Below are 21,528 nucleotides of genomic sequence, written 5' to 3' on the forward strand. Positions count from 1 at the left end.
GATTGCAGAGATGAATTTTGTTGATACTGATTTCATTTGATTGGTAACAGCCCAAATGTCTTATTATTCTAATTCACTGATTAAATGTAAGAATTTTACTCAAAAGATAATGCACACTTATAGAAAAAAATGGCTTTATAAAGGTAAAATGCCCATAAAAGTTAAAAATCAAAAAATCTGATAATTTCTATCTGACCACCACACAGAATATGAAGAATATGAAAAACTTTAGGAGTCAGCTGTCCACGAAAGTCCTTAAGATACCAGCATGATGATAACACTCAATCAGTTGAATGAATGACTCAATGACTCACTCATTAAGTTACTAACCACCAGCTACTGGTAGTTTAGTTGAGAAGTATGTTGAAAAGTATGCATTTTCCCCTTCAACATTTCTTATTTGTATATTTATAAATGCATTTAAAACATTAATCTCATAACATTATTTATTGCAGTTGTAATTATTGTAATTTGCAGTGTAAATTATTTAATCTGACTGGTAGCAGCCCTATAGTGTATATTGAATTTATTTATAAATTGTAATAATTTGGTTAAAAATAGACCTTTGTAAAGGTAAATAAAATATGCAGATTTAAGTATGTAAAAGCTGATAGAACACTGATGAAAATATTGCTTCAGAATAAATTGCTTACTCCACCAAAAGGCTCAGTGATGCAGTTATTTTGCAGGGATATTTTGTATGGAATATTGTCTGCTGACATGAAAAGTTCACTGTATATCGTAGTAATAAATATAATTTATTACAGCAATGATATTTTTATTTAAACACATAAAATATTACATATATGTATGTAAAAAAATGTGTATTTCCATTACAGATTTTAGGTCTTAAATTTCATATAAGGTGGTATTAAAAAGTCTTCAATTTAACTTGTTCATGTCTGTAGAAACCCTGATGTTTATATGTTTATAATTTTTTGGTCTCTAAATGATCCATGACACTTTAAAAAATGATGATAAATAATCTCTCTTTGGCAATATTGGAAATGCTCACATTATTGAAACCGTAACAATAAATACCCGTAAAAAACCTTCCAACCACATTAACGCAAGCTCTTAGCATGACAACCTTAACCATAAAGACTCTATGCTTATGGCCTTTAAATATTTAATATAATATGCTGCCATATCTGTTACATGCTTTTTTTCTGTTGCATCTTGCTCTGTGGTTTTTGCCAGTTTTCATAATTTTTTTTAGCAATAATATGTTTGTACTACTGCTATGTGACCATTGCTGCCAAAATTCCTTTGTGATAGTGCATTGAAAACAAATTTGTTGTTCACTATTATTGACAATTTCTTGATTTTATCAATGAGTGCATCAAAAAGTATGGTACTTTTAGCTTTATTTAACACAAATGCATGCAATAGGTAAATGGGTATTCTGTGTGGATCTACCACAAAACCAATTATCTGCAATCCTGCTGTATTGTAAACAAATATATTTACTGTATCACTATTACTTATCTTCACTTTAGCCTTTGTTGGTCTTTATCCAGTCTGGGTCAGCTGGGCTCATACTGTACTGTGGCACATTTGCTCTGATGGTATTAGCCTTCCCCTCTCTTCTTTGCTTTTGGGACAAACCCAAAGGCTCTGTGGTTCAGGGACTGATGCTATCAGAATCAGGGACCTACAACTCCGACTCTGTTGTGTACACTTATCCCTTTCCTCAGGGCTGCTTTGTGTGTGTGTGTGTGTGTGTGTGTGTGTGTGTGTCCTGCTCATGCACTAGTGCTGTTTCCAGTACGCCTCCACCAGAGACACTGTGTGGAATTGTATCCAGATTTTCCGTCTCCGAGACGGTTTGAGGGTAATTTACCACCCAATCCTATTAGCCCGTGACGGATATAGAATGTAGTCTTAGAAAATGGCTGTTAAATCTGCCTTGCGGTGTTTGTTTTGTGCCATAAGCTATTATAAACCATTCTTCAATAATTTTTGGGTGTTAGCTGCTTTTCGAAATTGATTTTCAAATTACTTTCTACACTACAGGGCAAACTACTGTTCAAAAATTTGAACGAAATTAATGCTTTTATTCAGCAAGTTTGCATTAAATTGACATTTAAAACGTTTTTAATGTTACAAACTATTTATATTTCAAATTAATGTTTAAATCATCAAAGAATTCTGAAAATAATGGTTTCCACAAAAATTAAGCAACATAACGGTTTTTAACATTGATAATAATAAGAAACATTTCTTGAGCACCAAATCAGCATATTAGAATGATTTCTGAAGGATCGAGTGACCTTTTTCATCACTGCAATAAATTACAAAAACATTAAAATGGAAAAGTTATTGTAGATTTAAAAAAAATATTTGGCAGTGTTACTGTTTTGATTATCAAATCAATGCAACCTAAGACTCAAAAACGCTAAAAAAATCTTTTGAAAAATCCTACATTTTAAACTGTATTGTCCATACAAAAGCAGACCAAGAGGATCCAGTACTGTTTGTATGAACCGGTAACTGAGGTCAGTCTCTTCCTCTAACTAGTGATATCCTTCAGTAATGTCTGTAACCATAGTGACACCTAACAGCAAAAAATATCACGATTTTGTTGCATTTTTATGGATTTCATTCTAAACACTTTCATGCAGCTCCTGCTGTTTTTAGGCTATTAGATATTAAGCCAGTTTTGTCCAATTAGTTTTTCTTGTTCTCCACCTCCTAAACACTTGCGTTAGTTTCCCTCTCCGACCACACAATACCACTGTTTTCTGACATTTTTCTTAACCTGAGAGATGTTGACAGTCCTAATACTGGCGATAGCACATCGAAGCACGTGCCTTATATTCCTTATGCGTGTCTACGACGCAACAGGCGACCAGTTGTCGACTGCATTTCAGTCCATCCAGTGCACATCAAATGAACTCGCTCTAAAAATATGATTGTGGTGACTCCGGTCTCTAGTATCTCTGGCTGAGATTGATAGAACAAGAACATCTGCAAAGGTATATGCACACGTCACTCCAGTTAGATTCACATGATCCTTCAGAAATCATTCTAATTAAGTTCTTATCAATCTTGAAAACAGTTCTGCTTAATGTTTTTGAAAACTGATACTGATTTTTTTAGTATGATGTAAAAAAAATCGTAGTACTGGGTGTCCGCGGGGTCTTAAAGTATTAAAAGTTGATCAATCAATTTAGAGAAAATTAAGGCCCTTAAAAAGTCTTAAATGCCATTTTCCAAGGTATTAAATTTTGTATCATATTTTCATTATGTATATTTGTCCAAATAGTGGGGGTCTGTGTATTTTATTTATGGAATTCCGCAAAATTTGACTTCATCTGTTACGGCGCTCACTGACTGACTACGCCGCTGTGTGAAAGCGCGGGGCTTGTTGATCCCGCTCACGCTGAATTTCTGAACATTACCGTACGCTCCCATCTACTCCCGCGATTTTTGTGTCCGCTCCCGCAAACATTCTAACATTGTATATAATTTTCGCGCATCAGGGCGCCGCTATCAATATGTGGGGTATTTAAATCCCATTTGAATGAGCGCTCTCAGTCGTAGTTCACTTTCGATTTCACGATCGCACTCGCACTGTGTAGAGGGAGCACATCTTACGATAAAATATATTTGTCAATGAGCTCGGGATCTGTTGAGGAGCAAATCCGTTATCTCTTCTTACTTTTGATTAGTCAAATCTGACTTCTGCAGCTCGTGTTGGATGCAGGATTGTTGTTGTTGTTTTTTCCACGAAATTGGGCTGATTTTAAACTGTTGCCATATGGGTTGATTTTCCCCAGTGGGTTAAAGGTTTGAAATATTGCATAAATTACATTTGGTTGAAATGCTTGTACTGAAACATTTAGCATTCTACCTGTAATACAACTGTGCTAAATGTTTTGGGCCACACTAGTAGGAAGCATTTGAGCTGTGTTTATGATAAATGTGTATAACAGTGACTGTAAAATATGTATTTTAGGGATGGAAATTACACTTTTATATTTGGGACATGGTAATTGCGCTACTTTGGGCTGTTTTTTTTTTTTATTGGCATGGGCTTGGGATGCACAATTAAAATGATGTAATAGTTGCGATCATTATTTTACCTTCCATGATCATTCAGACTTGATCAGGTGCAGTACTGACACTGTCAAGTCTGCATCAAATCAAGCACTCCGTAATCACAGGTAAACGGTCTGATCAGTCAGATGTTTGTCATGAGAAGTGTTCCACAAAACGGCTATGGTTTGAGTTGATGTGACAAATACATCTTTTGAATATACTGTGAGAACTCATTGCCCCGTTAGCTCAGAGAGCTTTATTTTCCCTCCTCAATAAGTTTTGTCAGTTGTTTGTTTATTGATCTAATTCTTGTTTCTTGGGTTGCATTGGTTAGTCACTCAATGAATTCTCTTGTGCTTTGTTCCCCCCTTCTGAATTATGTTGTATAGATAAGGAGTTATCACAAAGTAAGTCTGTCTAGTTGCGATATCTTACAATCAATGTATAGTAAATGTAAGTTAAAGTGTCGCCGATGTAACCAGTTAAAACTAGCGATGAGGTCTTAAAATGTATAGAAAGAGTCTTAAAAAAAGGTATTAAATTTAACTCCATGATTCCTGTATATACCCTGTAGTAGTTGATGATGGAAAATGAAATAGAAAGATAGTATCACTTTTGATCAATTTAATGCATCCTTGCGGAGTAAAAGTGTTAATTTTTTACTGACCCCAAACTTTTGAATACATTCGAATAGCTTTATTCTGGGTGATGATAAAGGTTTGACTGCTCCCACAAACATGTGCGTGAATAACTATTGTAATGGTTGTTGTTTTCAATAAATTATTTTCAGTGATGAAGTACTGTAGACAAGTTTATTTGTTCTAGCACATGTCCAAGAATCTCAATTGCCGGCTTTGTTTGTGTTTAATTTTCTGAAGAGTAAAATGGAGAGTGGCATTTGAGACAGTTCTGTTTTTTTCCTCGTTTGCTTTGGCTGGAGTTTTTCAGCATGAGTAGTACTACATCTTTGTTTTGTCCTGTAGTACAGCTAAATCTTAACAAGCTGGTGACCCATAAATATGGGACTGGTCAAAAACCTTAAGTTCACTTGAGTTATTTTGGTGCTAGATAAGTGCAGGCCCTCTTTCTGTTTATTGTCTGTCAAAGCCGGATGCATGTTCTTTTCATTTTTCTTGTAAATTGATTGATTGTATTTGTAGTTATGATCTCATTCATTGTTGTTCTGGCTCTGTTTTAGGGATTCTTTGATTTGTTTATGTGTTTGTGTTGTGTCTTCTGTGGTTTTTGTGTTTGCCGTTTGATGCCGAAGTGTTTCGGCTGGTGTGTGTGTGTAAGGTGAGGAGGTTTGTCCCTGTCTCTGGGCCCCTCCGCAGGCAGCTTCATAGGTATTGTTTTCATGCCATCCGCATAAATTAACCTGTCACGCAGATGGCTCTCCTTACCCATGTTCTCCTGGGAGGGCCTGAAACAGGCCACTCGCACTCTCACACAAACTGCTAACACAGTCGTGCCAACAGAGAGAACATGCTGCCTTCAGAAATGTGAATTTTCACAGACTAGCTATCGTGATGGTGCTGCTTGTATGTTTTTTTTTTAGGTTACATAAGCTGGTGTTGTATCACTGAAAATGATTTTTTTTTTAGTGCAGTAGTTCCTAACAGAGAACAAGAAAACGACTGGAAAGTGGGCCACGGTTTATTTCACCCTTTTGCAAAGGAGTTTGTGAAGTTCCCAGCAGGCCACCACTTGATTCAAAGCTATAATGAAAACATGAACCCATACACAGTCCAGATGTAGGCTATAGTTTGAGACATCAGCTAGACAAGATCAGATATACAACATTTCCCTCCCCTGACTGCTGTGTTTTCCCCTAAGTTTGTGTTGGCAAATTGTGCATGTCATTCTCCATGCATGTTAACTGTTCCACATCAGCTAAGTGGAAACTTGGCTTTGATGTATTTTTTATTTTTTTTGCGGATGCTGGGATATGGACTGTGTATCAGTTACTAGATCCTGAGATTGATTAATTAGACCATCAGTTTGTGAATGCTTTCTTTTGTGGGTCAGACAGGCCAGCGAGATGAAAGCCAACTAGCTGTTTGAGCATGTTTAACAGCATGAAGCTGTTGAGATGAGACAAATCTGATATTATTGTTAGGATGTGCTAGAAGGTCAGTCTGTATCATTGTCATTTGCTGTCTTATTCTGTTACGAAAAAAAATAATTGACTGAAAAGTGAGAATGTAGTGGTTTGCTTGCAAAATTGGCTTGTCTCGCAAGTTTTGAAATGTAAAATGTCTGAATTACTCCATAATCGTACTCTGAAATTGCTTGGCTTGCTGTTAATTTAAGTTAAGCTTAAAATCTTATTTGCTGTTTTTTTTAAAGAAATTGCTAAATTATTCAGTAATGAGTAGTATAAGATCACAGAAATGGTTCATCTCCTATGAACAATTTCAGTATGTAAGTGAAATTACGTTTGTGACATTAACATTATGAGCAAATGTAGGTGTTCTTACTAATGCCATACAATGTTCATTAACGGGTAAATAATAAAAAAAAAATGTAGGCCATTGACATTGCTGTCAATTGTAAGAAGGGGTGGTGTTTAGACAAATTAAATGACTGGAGAAATTCAGCATAATGTAACCCGAGAGAAGTCTGTCATTTTACTGTTAGTTCGAGTTATGACATTTTGATTTAAAAATTACAAGATTTATTTGTCTCGCTTGTATCCTCTCCTTAAGTTTAAGTGGCATTGTAATAATGTTTAGCATATTTTAGGAAAGTTTCCATTTAAAATGCTTTTAAAACTATCAAAACGCAAAGATTCTCCATAGACTTACATTTAAAAAAAAAAAAGCTTGTCTTGGATTGGTGAAGCTTAGTGGTGGATCCATTGTAAATTAAATGTAAACTCATGTCAGAAATGGCCTTAAATGAAATTTAGGCCTAATCATGTAATCTCTGCAGAGTTTTAGAAGGCTGTATCAGTTTTATTTTTCAGTCAATGTTGCTTGTGTGTTGTTGATGTTCTTTTGTGATATTCTTGAATTTGATTTTTCTTTGCTTTGGTTTGTTTTTTTATTCTCAGTGTAAGAAGACACATATTCCTTACAGAGACAGCAAGCTGACACGGCTCCTCAAAGACTCTCTCGGTGGAAACTGCCGAACTGTGATGATCGCGAACGTCAGCCCATCCTCACTCTCCTATGAAGATACGCACAACACTCTCAAATATGCCAACCGCGCTAAGGAGATCAAATCCACTGTAAGTCCTACACATACAAGCGTAGCTTCAGCAGTCCCCCGACCTAACGACATGCCTCAAATCACCACGTACAAAGATCGTATCATTATAATATAGATCATATTTCTGATTCTCTCTCCCTGTATTTCAGCTGAGGAGTAACGTGATGAGATTGGACAGTCACATTGGCCAGTATGCGGTCATCTGTGAAAGGCAGAAAGCTGAGGTAAAAATGAATCCTTAATTACGTCTTAATGTGGAACTATTTACTTTGTAAATCTGGTTTGCTTCTCCTGTTAGGTGAGATGGGTTTAATCCACATGAGACTAGCTTACCTAATGAGAGTGTGTGTGTGTGCTTGCAGATTGTCATGCTGAAACAGAAACTCAAAGAGTACGAAGAGCGGAAGGTGGAGGTTCCTGCCCTTAATCCAATCCCCGTCCAGAGGAAAGCCGAATTTGAGAAGTAAGCAGCACGTGTGTCTACGTTCAGTCCAAAAGTGTGCACTCATGCGACACAACGCAAACTCTATTTGCAGGCACCAGCATGCGTCTTGAGACCTGTGTTTTGTTTGTTTAGATGTTGTTTATTTTATGCCATGTGTGATGAGCACCTCTTTAACGCTGTCCTTTGAAACTTTGAATACGCCTCAATTATTCATGAGTAAGAGTACACAGGACAAAGCCAGACACCATCGCAGGTGGAGGTCTCCTTACCTCTGCATTTTTCATCAGGCCCAGTGGAGAGTGGAGACTTGTGCTTTGTGTTTTCCTATGTTTCTTTCATTTTTCACGTTTGTTTTAAAAAAAAAAAAATTTACCCCTTTTCCTTTTTTTGGTTTATTGCTTGTTTTGGACAGGAAATGTATCACAGTTTTGCAACACGTCCCACCACTCTACCCCTCAGCCTCTAGTTTCAGTCATTCCATTTTTCTGTGTGTGTGTGGTTCTCGTCATCAAAATCCGCCGCAGCATCCGTAGATGGGAGGAAGAAAATGAAGGACAAGCGGAGGGAGGAGAGAAAGAGGGAAAATAGCAAGGGTGGGAGGGGCAGAGAGGGGAAGGAGGAGGGGGAAAAGCTGAATGAGTCTCACTCCTACGCGTTTCATTCACCGGCATCAGAATTCACAACTTGCCGAGCGAGTGAGAGGGGGAGAGGTGCTTAGCGGCGCGCTCCTGCCCGCATTAATAATGCAGGAGTCTGGCAGTGTCGGCACTGCACCAACATTATGGCCACAAATACAGCCACTGCACTCTCTCTCAATGGACTCTTTTAAAAAAATTTTTATCAAAACTAATACCGCCCACACACAGTTCAGGTGATATCTCAAAGCATTCATTGAGGAGCCGTATGCAGTATCGAAGCCTCTCAGTGGAGAATGTGTTTGAATGAGAGCATAATGGCCTTTAGCACTTACTATAGTAAACCTGAAGAGAAAAGGGTGCAGTAAGGTGAAATATATTCTCAGTTATTATAGAATGCATTCATAGCCAACTGTCGGGTATGCTTCATATTTTTCTCAATGTGACTTAAACTACCATTCAAAAGTTTGAGGTTGGTAAGATTTTTATGTGTTCAGTTCACCAAGGCTGTATTTATTTATTGATTATAAACAAAGTATTGCTAGAATATTTTGAAATATAAATGTTTTCTATTTTAATATATTTTAAAATGTAATTTATACCTGTAATGGCAAAGCTGAATTTTCAGTCCTTAAGTGTCGTGTGATACTTCAGAAACCATTATAATATGCTGATTTTGGTGCTCAATAATCATTGCTTATTATCAGTGTTAAAAACAATTGAGCTGCTTAATAATTCTTTGGAAATTGATCCTTAGGTTTCTTTGGTTTAAATGAACAGGATTCATTTGAAATATAATTTTCTTTATCAATCTTTATGACTTTTAATCAATTTAATGAAACCTTGCTGAATAAAAGTCATTATTAAAAAATGTATCATCTTGCTAACCCCAGACTTTTAAACAATACTGTACACGTGAACTAAACCAGATAATTAAGACTGGCATCTGATTTCATTTTTGGCTTGCTAATTTTTTCTGGGAATCCATTGTAATTGTATTACTATGCACATTCATCTTTATTAACTGATTTTGAGTCAACATTTTTATATAATTTTTTTTTGTCTGGCTCTGGGGGCTGTTTTGAACAATTTTATTTAAACCATGAAATTCCATTAATTCTATTGCACTTTTTTCTTTTCTTTTTTAGTTTGTTTATTGTTTTTTTGTGTGTGTTTATCAGATAGTATAATGAGGAAATTGACAGTAAGGTGCAGGGAGAGAGGACCCAGGCTGCACTCGAACCCGGGTAGTGCAATGCTGTCTGTGCCACAGTTCGGAAACCTTTTTTTAATTTTATTATTTCTACAGATAATATAAAGAGGACAGGAAAGGAAGTTGTGTTCTGGAGCGTATACATTACTATTCAACTTCTGTAACGCAGAACTTGAGAGGAAAAGTGAGAGTGGCATCCATTGAATGGAGACAATAACTCGATGTCTTTTGTGTTTTGCAGGATGTCTGAGTCCCTGCGCAGCGTGTTTGCGGCACGTCTGCAGGTCCGTAAAGAGCATCTGGACATCGAGAAACAGCTGAATGAAAGCAGGCTGACTATGAAACACAGGGAGCTGTGGCATCAGCAGAGTCTGATCTTCTTCCCTGACAGCAGGGCCGAAAGGGTAAAAACACTGATTCACACACACACACACACACAAGGTTGTTTTAAACTCAGTGATTACAATTATTTAGTTTATTGGTTTTGGTAAGAAATGTATTATTTTATTCAGCTAATAGTATTAAGTTGATGACGTTTTACAGTGTTAGAACACACAAAAAAAAGCTAAAATGATTATTAAAAAAAAAAAAAGCTTTGGAGCTTCTTGAGCTGCACCTAATAAGCATATTAGAATGATTTCTGAAGCATCATGTGACACTAAATCTGGAGTAATGGCTTCTGAAAATTCAGCAGTGCCACCACTGGAAGAAATAAATTTAAGATTTATTACTTAAAAAAAACATGTTTTAAACTAATAATTTAGTTATTTTCTTGATACTATTTTGATCAAATAAATGCAACCTTGGTAAGCATAAGAGACTTTTTTTTCAAAAGCGTTAAAAACAAAATCTTACCAGCACCAGACTTTTGATATTGTGTTTGGTATTGTAAATTATAAAAATGTCCTCTGTCCATGCTCATTTTTTTCCCCGCTAGAAATGGTTGTTTATAAATTATGAATGACTGGAAAAGTTACAGAAATTCATTGTTCAGTTTGTGTGTGAACCCTGATTTAGTCATGGTTTGTTTTAGGCCACCTGTAAGTATGAGCGTAAACTGGCCTCCCTGAAGTCTCATCAGGAGCACTTGCAAAAACGCTTGATGGAGAGTGAAAAGCGCTTCCAGGAGAACGAGGGATGGCTCCACCGAATCGAAAACGAGATGAAGCTGCTTGGACACGAAGGACATTCTCCAGAGGTTAGGGCTGGGTCACTTTTACTTCAGATTAGGGCTGCATGGGCAGTATAATTGTGTATACACATACATGGTCAACCAGTAAAGCTTATGCTATACTCAAATCAAAAAACTATTGCACACACTGCAAAATGCATCACAGTGTAAGGGGCCATTCACCTAGAATGCGTTTTTGCATTTAAAAATGTGAAAAGCAAACTGTTGGAATAGAAAAAAAGAGCAAGGTCTAGAGACTTGTTTTTAAAAAACATTTTGAATACTTTATGAAGTACTTTGTTAATTGGAAACTGCTTTTGCACTGATGGCCAGATTTATCATTCATCTGTTTTGAATAATCTTACCTTCAGGGTCATCTCCAATAAAAAAAAAAAAACTCAATCAAATAAGATAAACTTTTTCAAATTTAAGAATCACTAGACTCTTGGAAAATAGGCAGTACTTCATGTTTATGTAATATATAAACCATTGTGAGTTTGAATTTGCAGCAAAAATAGAATGTATTGTATATCGTGATTTAAGAATTTGTCATACCACCTACCCCTGTTTTTTTGTCCTTCAGCTTATCGTGATATTTCTTTATTTGGGGGCTCATTTCAGTCCCGGAGTGGACAGCCTTGGCCTGTTATCCTTTTCGAAATGCCATTATTGAATGTTTTCGTGTTTTCTACCCGAGCATTGAAGCTCTAGGGTGCCAGTCTGCAGTGCTGTGATGTCTGAGGCAGACATGATCCTCAGAGGCTCTGAATAGCAGAGCTCTTCTTGAGCTCATCAGACCGCCAAATACACTTAAAGAGGGCTAGTGTTATCTTTTGGAAGAACTGGCATAAATTGCAACTCTGTATCTTCATGATTGTACCTGAGCCTTTATGTTAATTTGGCAGTGACATTTTTATGAAGCAATTGACATATTTTGCAGCCATGCATGCTGTTAATCAGTCTGCATGTAGGAGTCGAACATTCATCAACTGACTATAAAAACATGCAAAAATCACCGTTTGTCAGTGGTTTTTGTAGACAAGCTGAAAATGTTGTGTACTCTGTTTTTGCCCTCATTTGTGGCCCTTTGATAGACGCTGACCATTTTTGTGTAGCTCCTCTCTCCATTTCCCCACCGGAGGATGTCTTAATAAAAGAAAAATCAATGCTTTTCCTTCATCACTCCTTACAGCTGCTTACCTAAATCCACACCTCTTTTCTCGCTCTTTTTTTTTGCTCTCCTGTTTTTTTTCTTTTTCTTTTTTCTTTTCCTGGAAGTAGAACGGAGTAGTGACGCACCCGCCCATCAAATATTCTGTGCTGTGCTGTGCTGTTTTGCGTTTTCTTGCGTCAGAGGGGGTCGAAGACTCCTCAGAAGGTGCATTTTCAGTGAGACAGAAAGAAAACAAGGAGCTAGACTAAAAACAACATCTAAGCCGTTTCATCATTTTTGTAGTGTCTTGCCTATGTTGCCTTTCTCATTATAGCGCATAGATGAGATGGTATAATCTCGTCGTTCTCTTCTTCACCCAGAAAGCCATGACAGTCTCACTTCTGAGCTTAATATTCTATTTAAAATTTGCCATTTAATAGATGGAAGACTGTCCCTGCCTGTGAACTGATTTATGCTATATGCATAATTTGTGTTCTCTATGTAAAATGAATTGTCAATATTGTCAATATTTTAATGCATGATTTTTGGCTATTTCTGAGTTGATCTTTTTTCTTTCGTTACTTGTCTTTAGAGAGCATAAGCATCTCTGATTTAAACTTCAGTAGCAAAATTAGATTTGAATTGTTTTTTTTTTTCAAATAAGTTTAAATGAATTCATAACTGTTTTAAAGATTTGTTGGCATCATCACTCAAAAATCTAAATTTTTAATTTATAAGAATTATGCAAGTTAATTGCAAATCAATATTTGCTTAGAACAGCCCCAAATTAATATTTCAAATATGTTAATTTTACAAAAGCATTAAATAGAGTAATTTTTTCCCGTATCATAGAACATAAGCCTGTTACTTTTCCTTTTTTTTTAAATTGCATAAATGAATGCATTAATTTTAGAGGCCTACTTAAAATGCTTAAATAAACATATTCAGCTATTTATTGTAATTTTGTTGCTATTTATAAAATTTATTGCTGTTATTTTGGTGCATATAAATAAAAATGATCAAATATCATTCTTGTTTATATTAAAGGGTTAGTTCACCCAAAAATTAAAATTAGCCCATGTTTTACTCACCCTCAAAGCATCCTAGGTGTATATGACTTTCTTCTTTCAGATGAATCCAATCAGAGTTATTAAAAATGATCCTGGGTCTTCAAGCGTTAGAATGGGAGTCGGCGGGCGATTTTATTCAACAGTTCAAAAGTAGTCAAATAAAGCACACGCATCCATACACATCATCCGTGCGCAACGCATACGTCCTAAGTCATCCGCCCGGAACGGCTTGCACCTATGACAGTCAGCGGAAGTGAAAGAAAAATGTTTATAACATTTAAAAATATGGATACTTTTCTTACAAAAACGCATGGATTCGCTACAGGAGATGTTTATTCACCCCCTGGAGCCGTGTGAGGCACTTTTTACTATGGATCTGCGCGCTTTATTTTGACGACTTTTGGACTGTTGAACAAAAACACCCACCTACCCCATTCTAAAGCTGGGAAGAGCAAGGATAATTGGATTAGTCTGAAAGTCATATACACCTAGGACGCTTTGAGGGGGAGTAAAACATGGGCTAAATTTCATTTTTGGGTGAACTAACCCTTTAAATAGATTGCATTTTCATCTCGACTGTTTGTGCTATTGAAAGCATAATGTTGATATGCTTAGCAATAGCATTAATATCAAGGCGATGTGGATGGAGCTACTGGTTGCTGCAATTATTGTTGCATTTTTCTTTGTGTTTCTGCATACAGGAGCTGAAAAGGGAACTGCAGTGCCATCAGCTGCAGCTGCAGATCACTGACCTACAGCAACACATCAAGCACATGAGCCACCTCATCAGTGTTCAAGACCAGGAAAGCACTCACACGCACAAGTATGAGTCAACACTCGTAGAGGTTTTGCACCAGGTTTCATAATTTTGAGCTTAGTCACCCAGAACCTGTGTTTGTGGGAAACCATGCGTTCTTTTATATGTTCTGCATGGTTCTTTGTAGAAAGTTATTTGTGTTGTTCAGATTACAGGGTTTCCGCGGGGTCTTAAAAAGTCTTAAATTTATTTTAGGTCCTATTATGCTCTTTTACAAAGTCTTGATTTTGTTTTGGGGGTGTACTAGAACATGCTCTCATGCTTGGTGGTTCGAAAAACGCATTATTTTTCACATAATTTACATGATTAAAATACCTTTCTCCCCAGGCTGGCACAAACGGCTCGATTAGTTCCGGCTTTGATGAAGGTCCGCCTTCCGAAAAACAAAATGTGTTGTGATTGGTTAGCTGTCCCAGTGCGTTGTGATTGGTGAACAGCTTAGACGGTGTTTTAGTACTGCCACGCCCCTTGCGCCATCTTTCAACAAAAGCTTTTGGCGAATCCGGCACTGTACTCACTCGGTTTGTGTAAGCTGTCCTCAGTAAAATGCGCAGCACACAATAGCAAATTGGGGTTATAATGCTCAGGAACAGAGTTAAAAAATAAATTGCAACCACTGTTTCCTGACATCATCTGCTTTCGGAAGCCCAAACAAAGACGTTTGGGCACGGAGGTGAAAAAAACAGCTTTTCAGGCGGTCGCACACCGGACGAGAAGCGCAGCGTCACGTCATGCCACATCTTTAAAATTCAAACATATTATTTTCTATGAGTGTAGGCACACCGGCGGCGCCCAGCTACTAGAGAAGCGTGAAGTGGGACATAATATACCTCTGTAAATAAATACAATTTAAATTCACATCTCGCGCACTTAAATGCCCTTTGTATGGAACATATACGCTTTTTTATGCCCAAACATACACACTACACACTGACTAAAATAAAAAAAGTGAAAAAGCACAATAGGACCCCTTTAAATTGCACAAGAAAGTCTTAATTATGATTTCAAGAAGTCTTAAATTTGGGGACGGTAAGACCAGAATTGTGATATGCTGAATGTGACGATTAAACTTCAAAAGACTATGATTTCATGAGCGCTGCACGTTCAAAGTCCGGTGCTGCGCTGCTTTGTGTTCTGCCGTTACCGTGGAAACAGATATAGGTCTGCCAAAAGCGTCACCTGCTGGCAGAGAATGAATGTGCATTTTCAATAAAACGGTTGTTTAGTTTAGATTTCAGTCAAATGCAAAAATCGCCCCATGTTTTTACCCTGCAAACATGCAGAGCTTTAAATGTGAACTGGTAGATCGAGTTTGTTTGGTGTGTTCCACTCGTCGGCTCACGTCAGCGCGAGTGAGAGCTCTGATTAGATGTTCAGTTTAGCGAACGAGTCAGTGCCCGAGAATTAAAGCAAAAGTGATGAAAACAAGTACGTAAATAGGCGGTAAAGACAGAAGGCTGTTTAAATGTTACGTGATCTTTCCCAATCATTCTAATACGCGAATGTTTTCATAACAACATAAGCCGCTTAAAATTAATAGTTATCAACGTTACTGATATTCAAAATGGTAAGCAAGTGCTGCTTTGTTTACGTTACATATATATCTGCGTTTATCTCATATATCTTTGTTTTGGTTTCTCCTTTTGAATGACGAATATATACTATTGATAGCTGCTGATATAGACAGTTAATTCCTCTCACGCATGCGCAAAACGCACGTGTTAGTTTGCCGTCGGCTGTAGTCTGTGCGGTGTGTTCCAACGCAGCTTATTGGTCCGACGCGAGGCGACAACACCGTCGGCTTTCATCGCCGCTAGTACTTTGAAGTCGGCTTGGTGTGTCCAGGCCTTAAGGTACCTTTCCGGTTTTTAAATAATTTCAAACATCAGTTTTCAATGTTTTATGTTTAAAATATCAAAACATTATTTATGCATTTGTAACTGCAGGTAAAAGTATTCCATGTCCCTCAGAGCTGCATTAAACGGTGTGTAAATACATCTAAATGCCACTTCTATTACAGCTAAAGATTTAAGATAAATTTTGTTGATACTGATTTCATTTGCTTGGTAACAGCCCAAATGCAAGAATTTGACTCAAAAGATGGTACATACTTTTAGAAAAAATGGCTTAAAGGTAAAAATGGCCATAAAACTTGTTGGAAATGATTAATTTCTATCACTGCTGTGTACTAACCACACAGAATATGAAGAATATCAAAAAATTCAGGAGTCAGCTGTCCACGGCAGTCCTTAAGATATCAGCAAAATAACACACTCAGCAAAATATCGTCTAATTATCGTTATCGATAAAATCCCAAAAAATTATCGAGATATCATGTTTTGTTAATATCGCCCACCCCTAATTTGTTATTTAATTGATATAATAATTGTTTAAATTAATATAATAATTAATACTTTTGACTCATCCATTTTCTTAAAAGTGGTTCAAAGGCTGAAATGTAAAGTTTATCATTTTACAAAACTTTTTGTTTTTGTGAAAACTTGTATCTGAAATGTAAATTATGCTTTTTACAGTAATTTTACAGTTTAATATGGCACTATAGACATTGCCCTACCCTGCTCATATGGTATTCATTTTATTTGTGGTCTTAAAAAAAGGTCTTAAAATGTCTTAAATTTGAGTTTAAAAATCCTGCAGAAACCCTGAGATTAATTTGAAATTTGCAATGTAAATGCCTTCATCTGTATCATTCATCTGTAACTATACCACACTTGCTCTCCACCTGTCCTGTCAGGTTGGTGAACGCCCTGCTGTCCACCTGCCGCCAACAGCACCTGGCGTTGAAGGCTGCAAGCATTGCCACAGATGACGCTGAGTGGGAGGAGCTGGAGCGGCTGGTGTATAGAGAAAGGGGTGTGGTCTGGGCAGACCAGGAGAAAGCAGAGGACAGGGATGATGGTGGCACAGGAAGCACTCATCTACAGCCCATCCTGTCTTTCTCTCACCTCGTTTCTCACCAGAGCACGCCATGCAGTGAGTGAAATCTTGATGAAACAGTCAAACTTTCAAATTAGAAATGTTCTTTCTGTAGCAAAACATCTCACATTTAATGCATAGTCTTTCTTGAAACTGGTGCTATGCTGCTGATGCATAAGGCATTTCACCAAAACCTTACAGAGTTAGCTCACCCACAATGACTGACTACTACACTACCATTCAAAAGTTGGGTGTCAGTAAATTGTGCTTTTTTTTTAATACTTGTATATATAGCGAGGACACATTAAATTGAGACCCAAATCAGCATATTAGAATTATTTCTGAAGGATCATGTGACACTGAAGACTTTAGTAATGCCTGCTGAAAATTCAGCTTTGCCAGGAATAAATTACATTTTAAAATATATAAAAATAGAACATTTTCAACATTTTAATATTATGTTTTTACTGTATATGATTAGAACATTAAACAGGGCTTAAAGTTCTCCGGCATCATGCCGGCTCTCCGGCGTGCAGCGTTTGGCTGCGGGAAAAAATAGTACTACATTAAAAAAAAAAAATCTTGCTGCTTGACATCACTTTCGAGTCCATGAGTTCGCCTACCAATGGTATGAGGAGCACAGCTTTCACTCTCAACCAAACTAACATTACTAGCCAATCAGAATGTTTTGCTCTTATAAACACGAGACGTGCATAATAGTATCCAATTGCGGAGTAGCAGCCCTGATGAATGGAGAAGCGCGACAAAAAGCTGCGAGGCGCAATGGTCAAAAATGTCCATCTAGCGCATATTTACATTAGCATAACTAATTAAAAAGCAGCGGAGCTTTGTAAACAGCTCAGAGTAATCATGTCATCTCCATAAAACGATATGATTGCCAGAACAATTTTACCGGGATTTTTTGAAAAGGTCCTGTTCACACATGATCTATTAATGGTAACTTACCGGTAATTTACCAGTACTGTATGTGTGAAAGGGGCTAAGCATATGCCGTGAATTTGAATTGCTTAAAGTTCATCTGGAAAAACAGTGCATTATCTCACTAGATTTGTAACGTAAATCATTTATAAACCTTTGCCAACACAGGAGAATACATCAACCTATTTCTAAATATGCCATGTATTGTACATCACGATTTCAAAATAAAAGTTTCTGCATGTGGCCATATATTAAAATTAAATTGATTTAAACATTGTTTAATCACGCTGTAAAGTGAAACGTCACCCTTTGCAGGTATTTGTTTTAACACATGGTGTACTTGAAGGCACAATATGTAATTTTTTTTTTTAAGTTTATATATAAATAGTCATACTAAAGCCTGGTTTTCACTTAGGTCTGTTTGTTACTAAAAAAAATATCAGATTACTCAGTTAGTCAAAATAATCAGTAGATTACTTGATTACCAAAATAATCATGAGTTGCAGCTAGGGCTGTGCGATATTGAAAAAAAATGCGATACCTTGTTTAAAAAATGCGATATGCGATACGATATTGCTTAAAGTGTGAAAAATCTATTTAAATTATATTTTAAAATATTTAAAAATGAAAATTATATAACCAATTTGTTTCACATTCTTTCTTGGAAAAGAAAGAATCACGACAACTTCTGAAAGTGACCAGCAGTGTTTTAACAGTACATAAAAAGTAATGTCACAAATCAGATAATTTAATTTTAACATCAATGTGAATGACAAAAAAATTAATGACACTAATTTTATATCATTGTGACTTTACTTTCCATACACTTTAAGTACTTAGTCATATACTACAGCAAAAACTATAGTCTGAGGAAGTTGGAAAAAAACAAATACACAATTTATAAGCATAGATCAAATAAATAGTATTCAGGTACAGAAATGTAATAATTAAGTGTAAAATAACACTGCATTGTTTTCACTGTATGAATTAAATTGAGATTAATCTTTGTTATAGCTGTTTTGTTGTTTGATTAACATTAGTGACATATTCAGCAGCACGTATTTATAGGCTGCTGTCCCTTTAAAACCGACTGCATGGATCCAGTATAATGATACACATCTGATTTCTTTCTCAGCTGTTTACATTCATTTAAAACATAACCGACTGCGTTTACGAGAATGATCGTCAAGACGGGTACTATTGACATAATTCTGTGTGTATGTGACTGTTCAAACATGAAAAGATGCGAAAGACGAATCAACTCGGTGTTCGCCCGCTGTCTGAAACGCGTCTGTGTGTGTGTGTGTGTGTGTGTGTGTGTGTGTGTGTGCGGCAGAACTGAAGATACGCTGTGTGAGATGCGGCTTGTGCGCGCGCTTCAGGTGTGAGTCAGACAGCAAGACAAGACGGTAAAGAGTTGTTTTCCGCAACTTATTGCACTTGACTCTTTTTAACGTCAAGCAATTATCTGTTATATGCGTCGAACTAAAACTTTGACCTTTTTGCAATGTTTTGATTTAAGTAGCCTATTATTAAAATGATTCAGATATTGCACGCCCTTGCGATATGCATATCGCGATATTTACATTTGCGATATTTTCGATTAGTTAAAATATTTCTAAATACAACTGCATTGTTTTACTTTCTGTAATTAAAAGACAAATATTTTGTCATTGAAAATTTCTTTAAAATAGTATTTAAAATATTGTCTCGTTCTAGTGAACCAAGTATCTGTATTTTGTCTCATCTCGTGCGCTAAGTGTATTGTCACACACCTAGTGTTGATAAGCGGTGATATAGCTCATAATTTTCCAAGTGTATGATATAGTTTTCATTCTTCAGGTCAACCATATACTCATGAAAAAAAAAATCGGTTTGAATAAAGAAAGCAATAACTTTGCCATAGTATCTGTTCAAATGTTTAAGTTGCCACAGTCCACCAGAAAAAAGTTCAGGCTCGGGATTTTTTTTTTTTTTTTTTTTTTTTTTTTTTTTTTTATCCCCGTTTAAATATTTTTATAATTTAAAAAAAAAAAATCTTACTGAGCCTAAATTTTAAGTGGTAGTGTATATGTATTAAAAAAAAAAGTCATTTTATTGATGCAGATAATAAATATGCAAATAATGAGAATTATAATTATAGCAGATAAACATGACTGCAACCATCTGGCAAATAGATTTTTGTTTTAATTATTATTTTTATTTTTATTTTTTCTAATGCTTAATACGTTGATTTATTTTATTGGATCATTTTTAAAACTATTATTTTATTTTATTTATTTATTTATTTTCTCATCTCTTTTTGAAATGCTATTTATGTTTCCTGTTTTGGTGTAATGTCCACAGCTGAGGACGCAAGGACATAGTCCAGAAGATAATGTCAGTAAACTTCCTGCTTCCGAGATGAGCAATCTCATTTGTGTCACACAGCCACCTCATAGTGATCTCATTTTATATCTGCCTCATGATTTACAGTTCTCCGTGTCAGTGTAATGCGATCTGCATTGTGTGAACGTTGACAGCTGTATGTGTCTTGATTTAAAACGTGTTTAGTTCCCGTGTGATGTATATGCTGGACTGAAAAGGAAGGACCAGCAGAAATGAATAACAATGTGTTCTCTTCACTCAGGCTCAGAGAAACACACACGCCGAACCTCACAGCGTCTCAGACCAACACACTCATCTAAAGGTAAACTCATCTCTGTCTCCCCTCCCCCCCCCCCCAATGTCTGCTTCAACATATTCTGCTTAAGTCATCAATCCAGCTGCCCGAATCTGTCACATTGCTCATACTGACAACCCATGTGTGTGTTGCACAGTTGTGAAGGCTCAGCTAGACCGATCAGGCTTTGTAAACTAGCTTTGTTTACAATAGTCCCCTTTCAAAGCATCAATCATCTATCATTCTCCGTGATAGTTAATGATAATCTTCATTAAGAGTCAAATCATGTCAGTGCCTTAAAGGGGTCATATGATGTTGCTAAAAAGAACATTATTTTGTGTATTTGGTGTAATAAAATGTGTTTATACAGTTTAAGGTTCAAAAAACACATTATTTTCCACATACTGTACATTATTGTTTCTCCTCTATGCCCCGCCTTTCTGAAACGCGTCGATTTTTACAAAGCTCATCGGTCTGAAAAGCGAGGTGTGCTCTGATTGGCCAGCTATCCAGTGCGTTGTGATTGGCCGAATATCTCATCCGATGCGACGAGACAAAAACATTAAAACCCATTATAAACGAGGCATTTGTTGCATCCAGTGGGGACATAATTACAGATTATAATGACTTATACTGTCTTTTTATGCGTTGCATCACGCCGCGTAAACATAAATCAATGTCTGCATTTGTGATCGGAGAAATTACAAACTACAAACGCTACTCTACACTGCTCAAAACTCGTGTTTGAATCGTCAGTGGCAAATTCTTTAAAGGGGTCATCGGATGCAAAATTCACTTTTCAAGTTGTTTGAACATAAATATATGTTGGAAGTATGTGTACACATCCATCCTATAATTATAAAAATCCATCCAGTGTTTTTTTTTTAATCCCCATTTTAAAATCCCCTTTCTCAAACCAGGCTGTTCTGAGATTCCTGTCAGAATGACGTAGTTCTGTACAGGCCCCTCCCACGATAGTTGATTGACAATAGTGTTTCAGCACAGACTGGACTGGTGTCTTACCTTAGATTAGGGATATGCCGGTATCAATTTTTCATGTTGCGATTAATTGCTAATGCTTTTATCACGATATACGGTATTATTGCGATATTGAAATATAGTTTTTTAAAAACTATTATGCTGTCATAATACAGTATAACGGGTTTAATAACTTTTTTCTTATAACAAAAATAACTGAACATTTAAATGCAATAAAGCAATACAGAAAA

At 36.4% G+C, this 21,528-nt stretch overlaps 1 protein-coding gene across 1 annotated transcript in view; it reads left to right on the forward strand.

Moving 5' to 3' along the window:
- LOC107554904 (kinesin-like protein KIF18A) overlaps positions 1-21,528 on the forward strand; it is a 36,924-nt gene that overhangs the window by 6,838 nt on the left and 8,558 nt on the right. Inside the window, exons 7-14 of the mRNA XM_016237556.1 lie at positions 7,100-7,276; positions 7,407-7,481; positions 7,620-7,720; positions 9,792-9,954; positions 10,584-10,748; positions 13,646-13,767; positions 16,517-16,755; positions 20,267-20,326. Of these exons, the coding sequence (XP_016093042.1) occupies positions 7,100-7,276; positions 7,407-7,481; positions 7,620-7,720; positions 9,792-9,954; positions 10,584-10,748; positions 13,646-13,767; positions 16,517-16,755; positions 20,267-20,326 (1,102 nt within the window). The remainder of the gene's footprint in view (positions 1-7,099; positions 7,277-7,406; positions 7,482-7,619; positions 7,721-9,791; positions 9,955-10,583; positions 10,749-13,645; positions 13,768-16,516; positions 16,756-20,266; positions 20,327-21,528) is intronic.

Source organism: Sinocyclocheilus grahami, unplaced genomic scaffold (assembly GCF_001515645.1).
Source record: "Sinocyclocheilus grahami isolate Dianchi unplaced genomic scaffold, SAMN03320097.WGS_v1.1 scaffold518.1, whole genome shotgun sequence".
Taxonomy (NCBI): domain Eukaryota; kingdom Metazoa; phylum Chordata; class Actinopteri; order Cypriniformes; family Cyprinidae; genus Sinocyclocheilus; species Sinocyclocheilus grahami.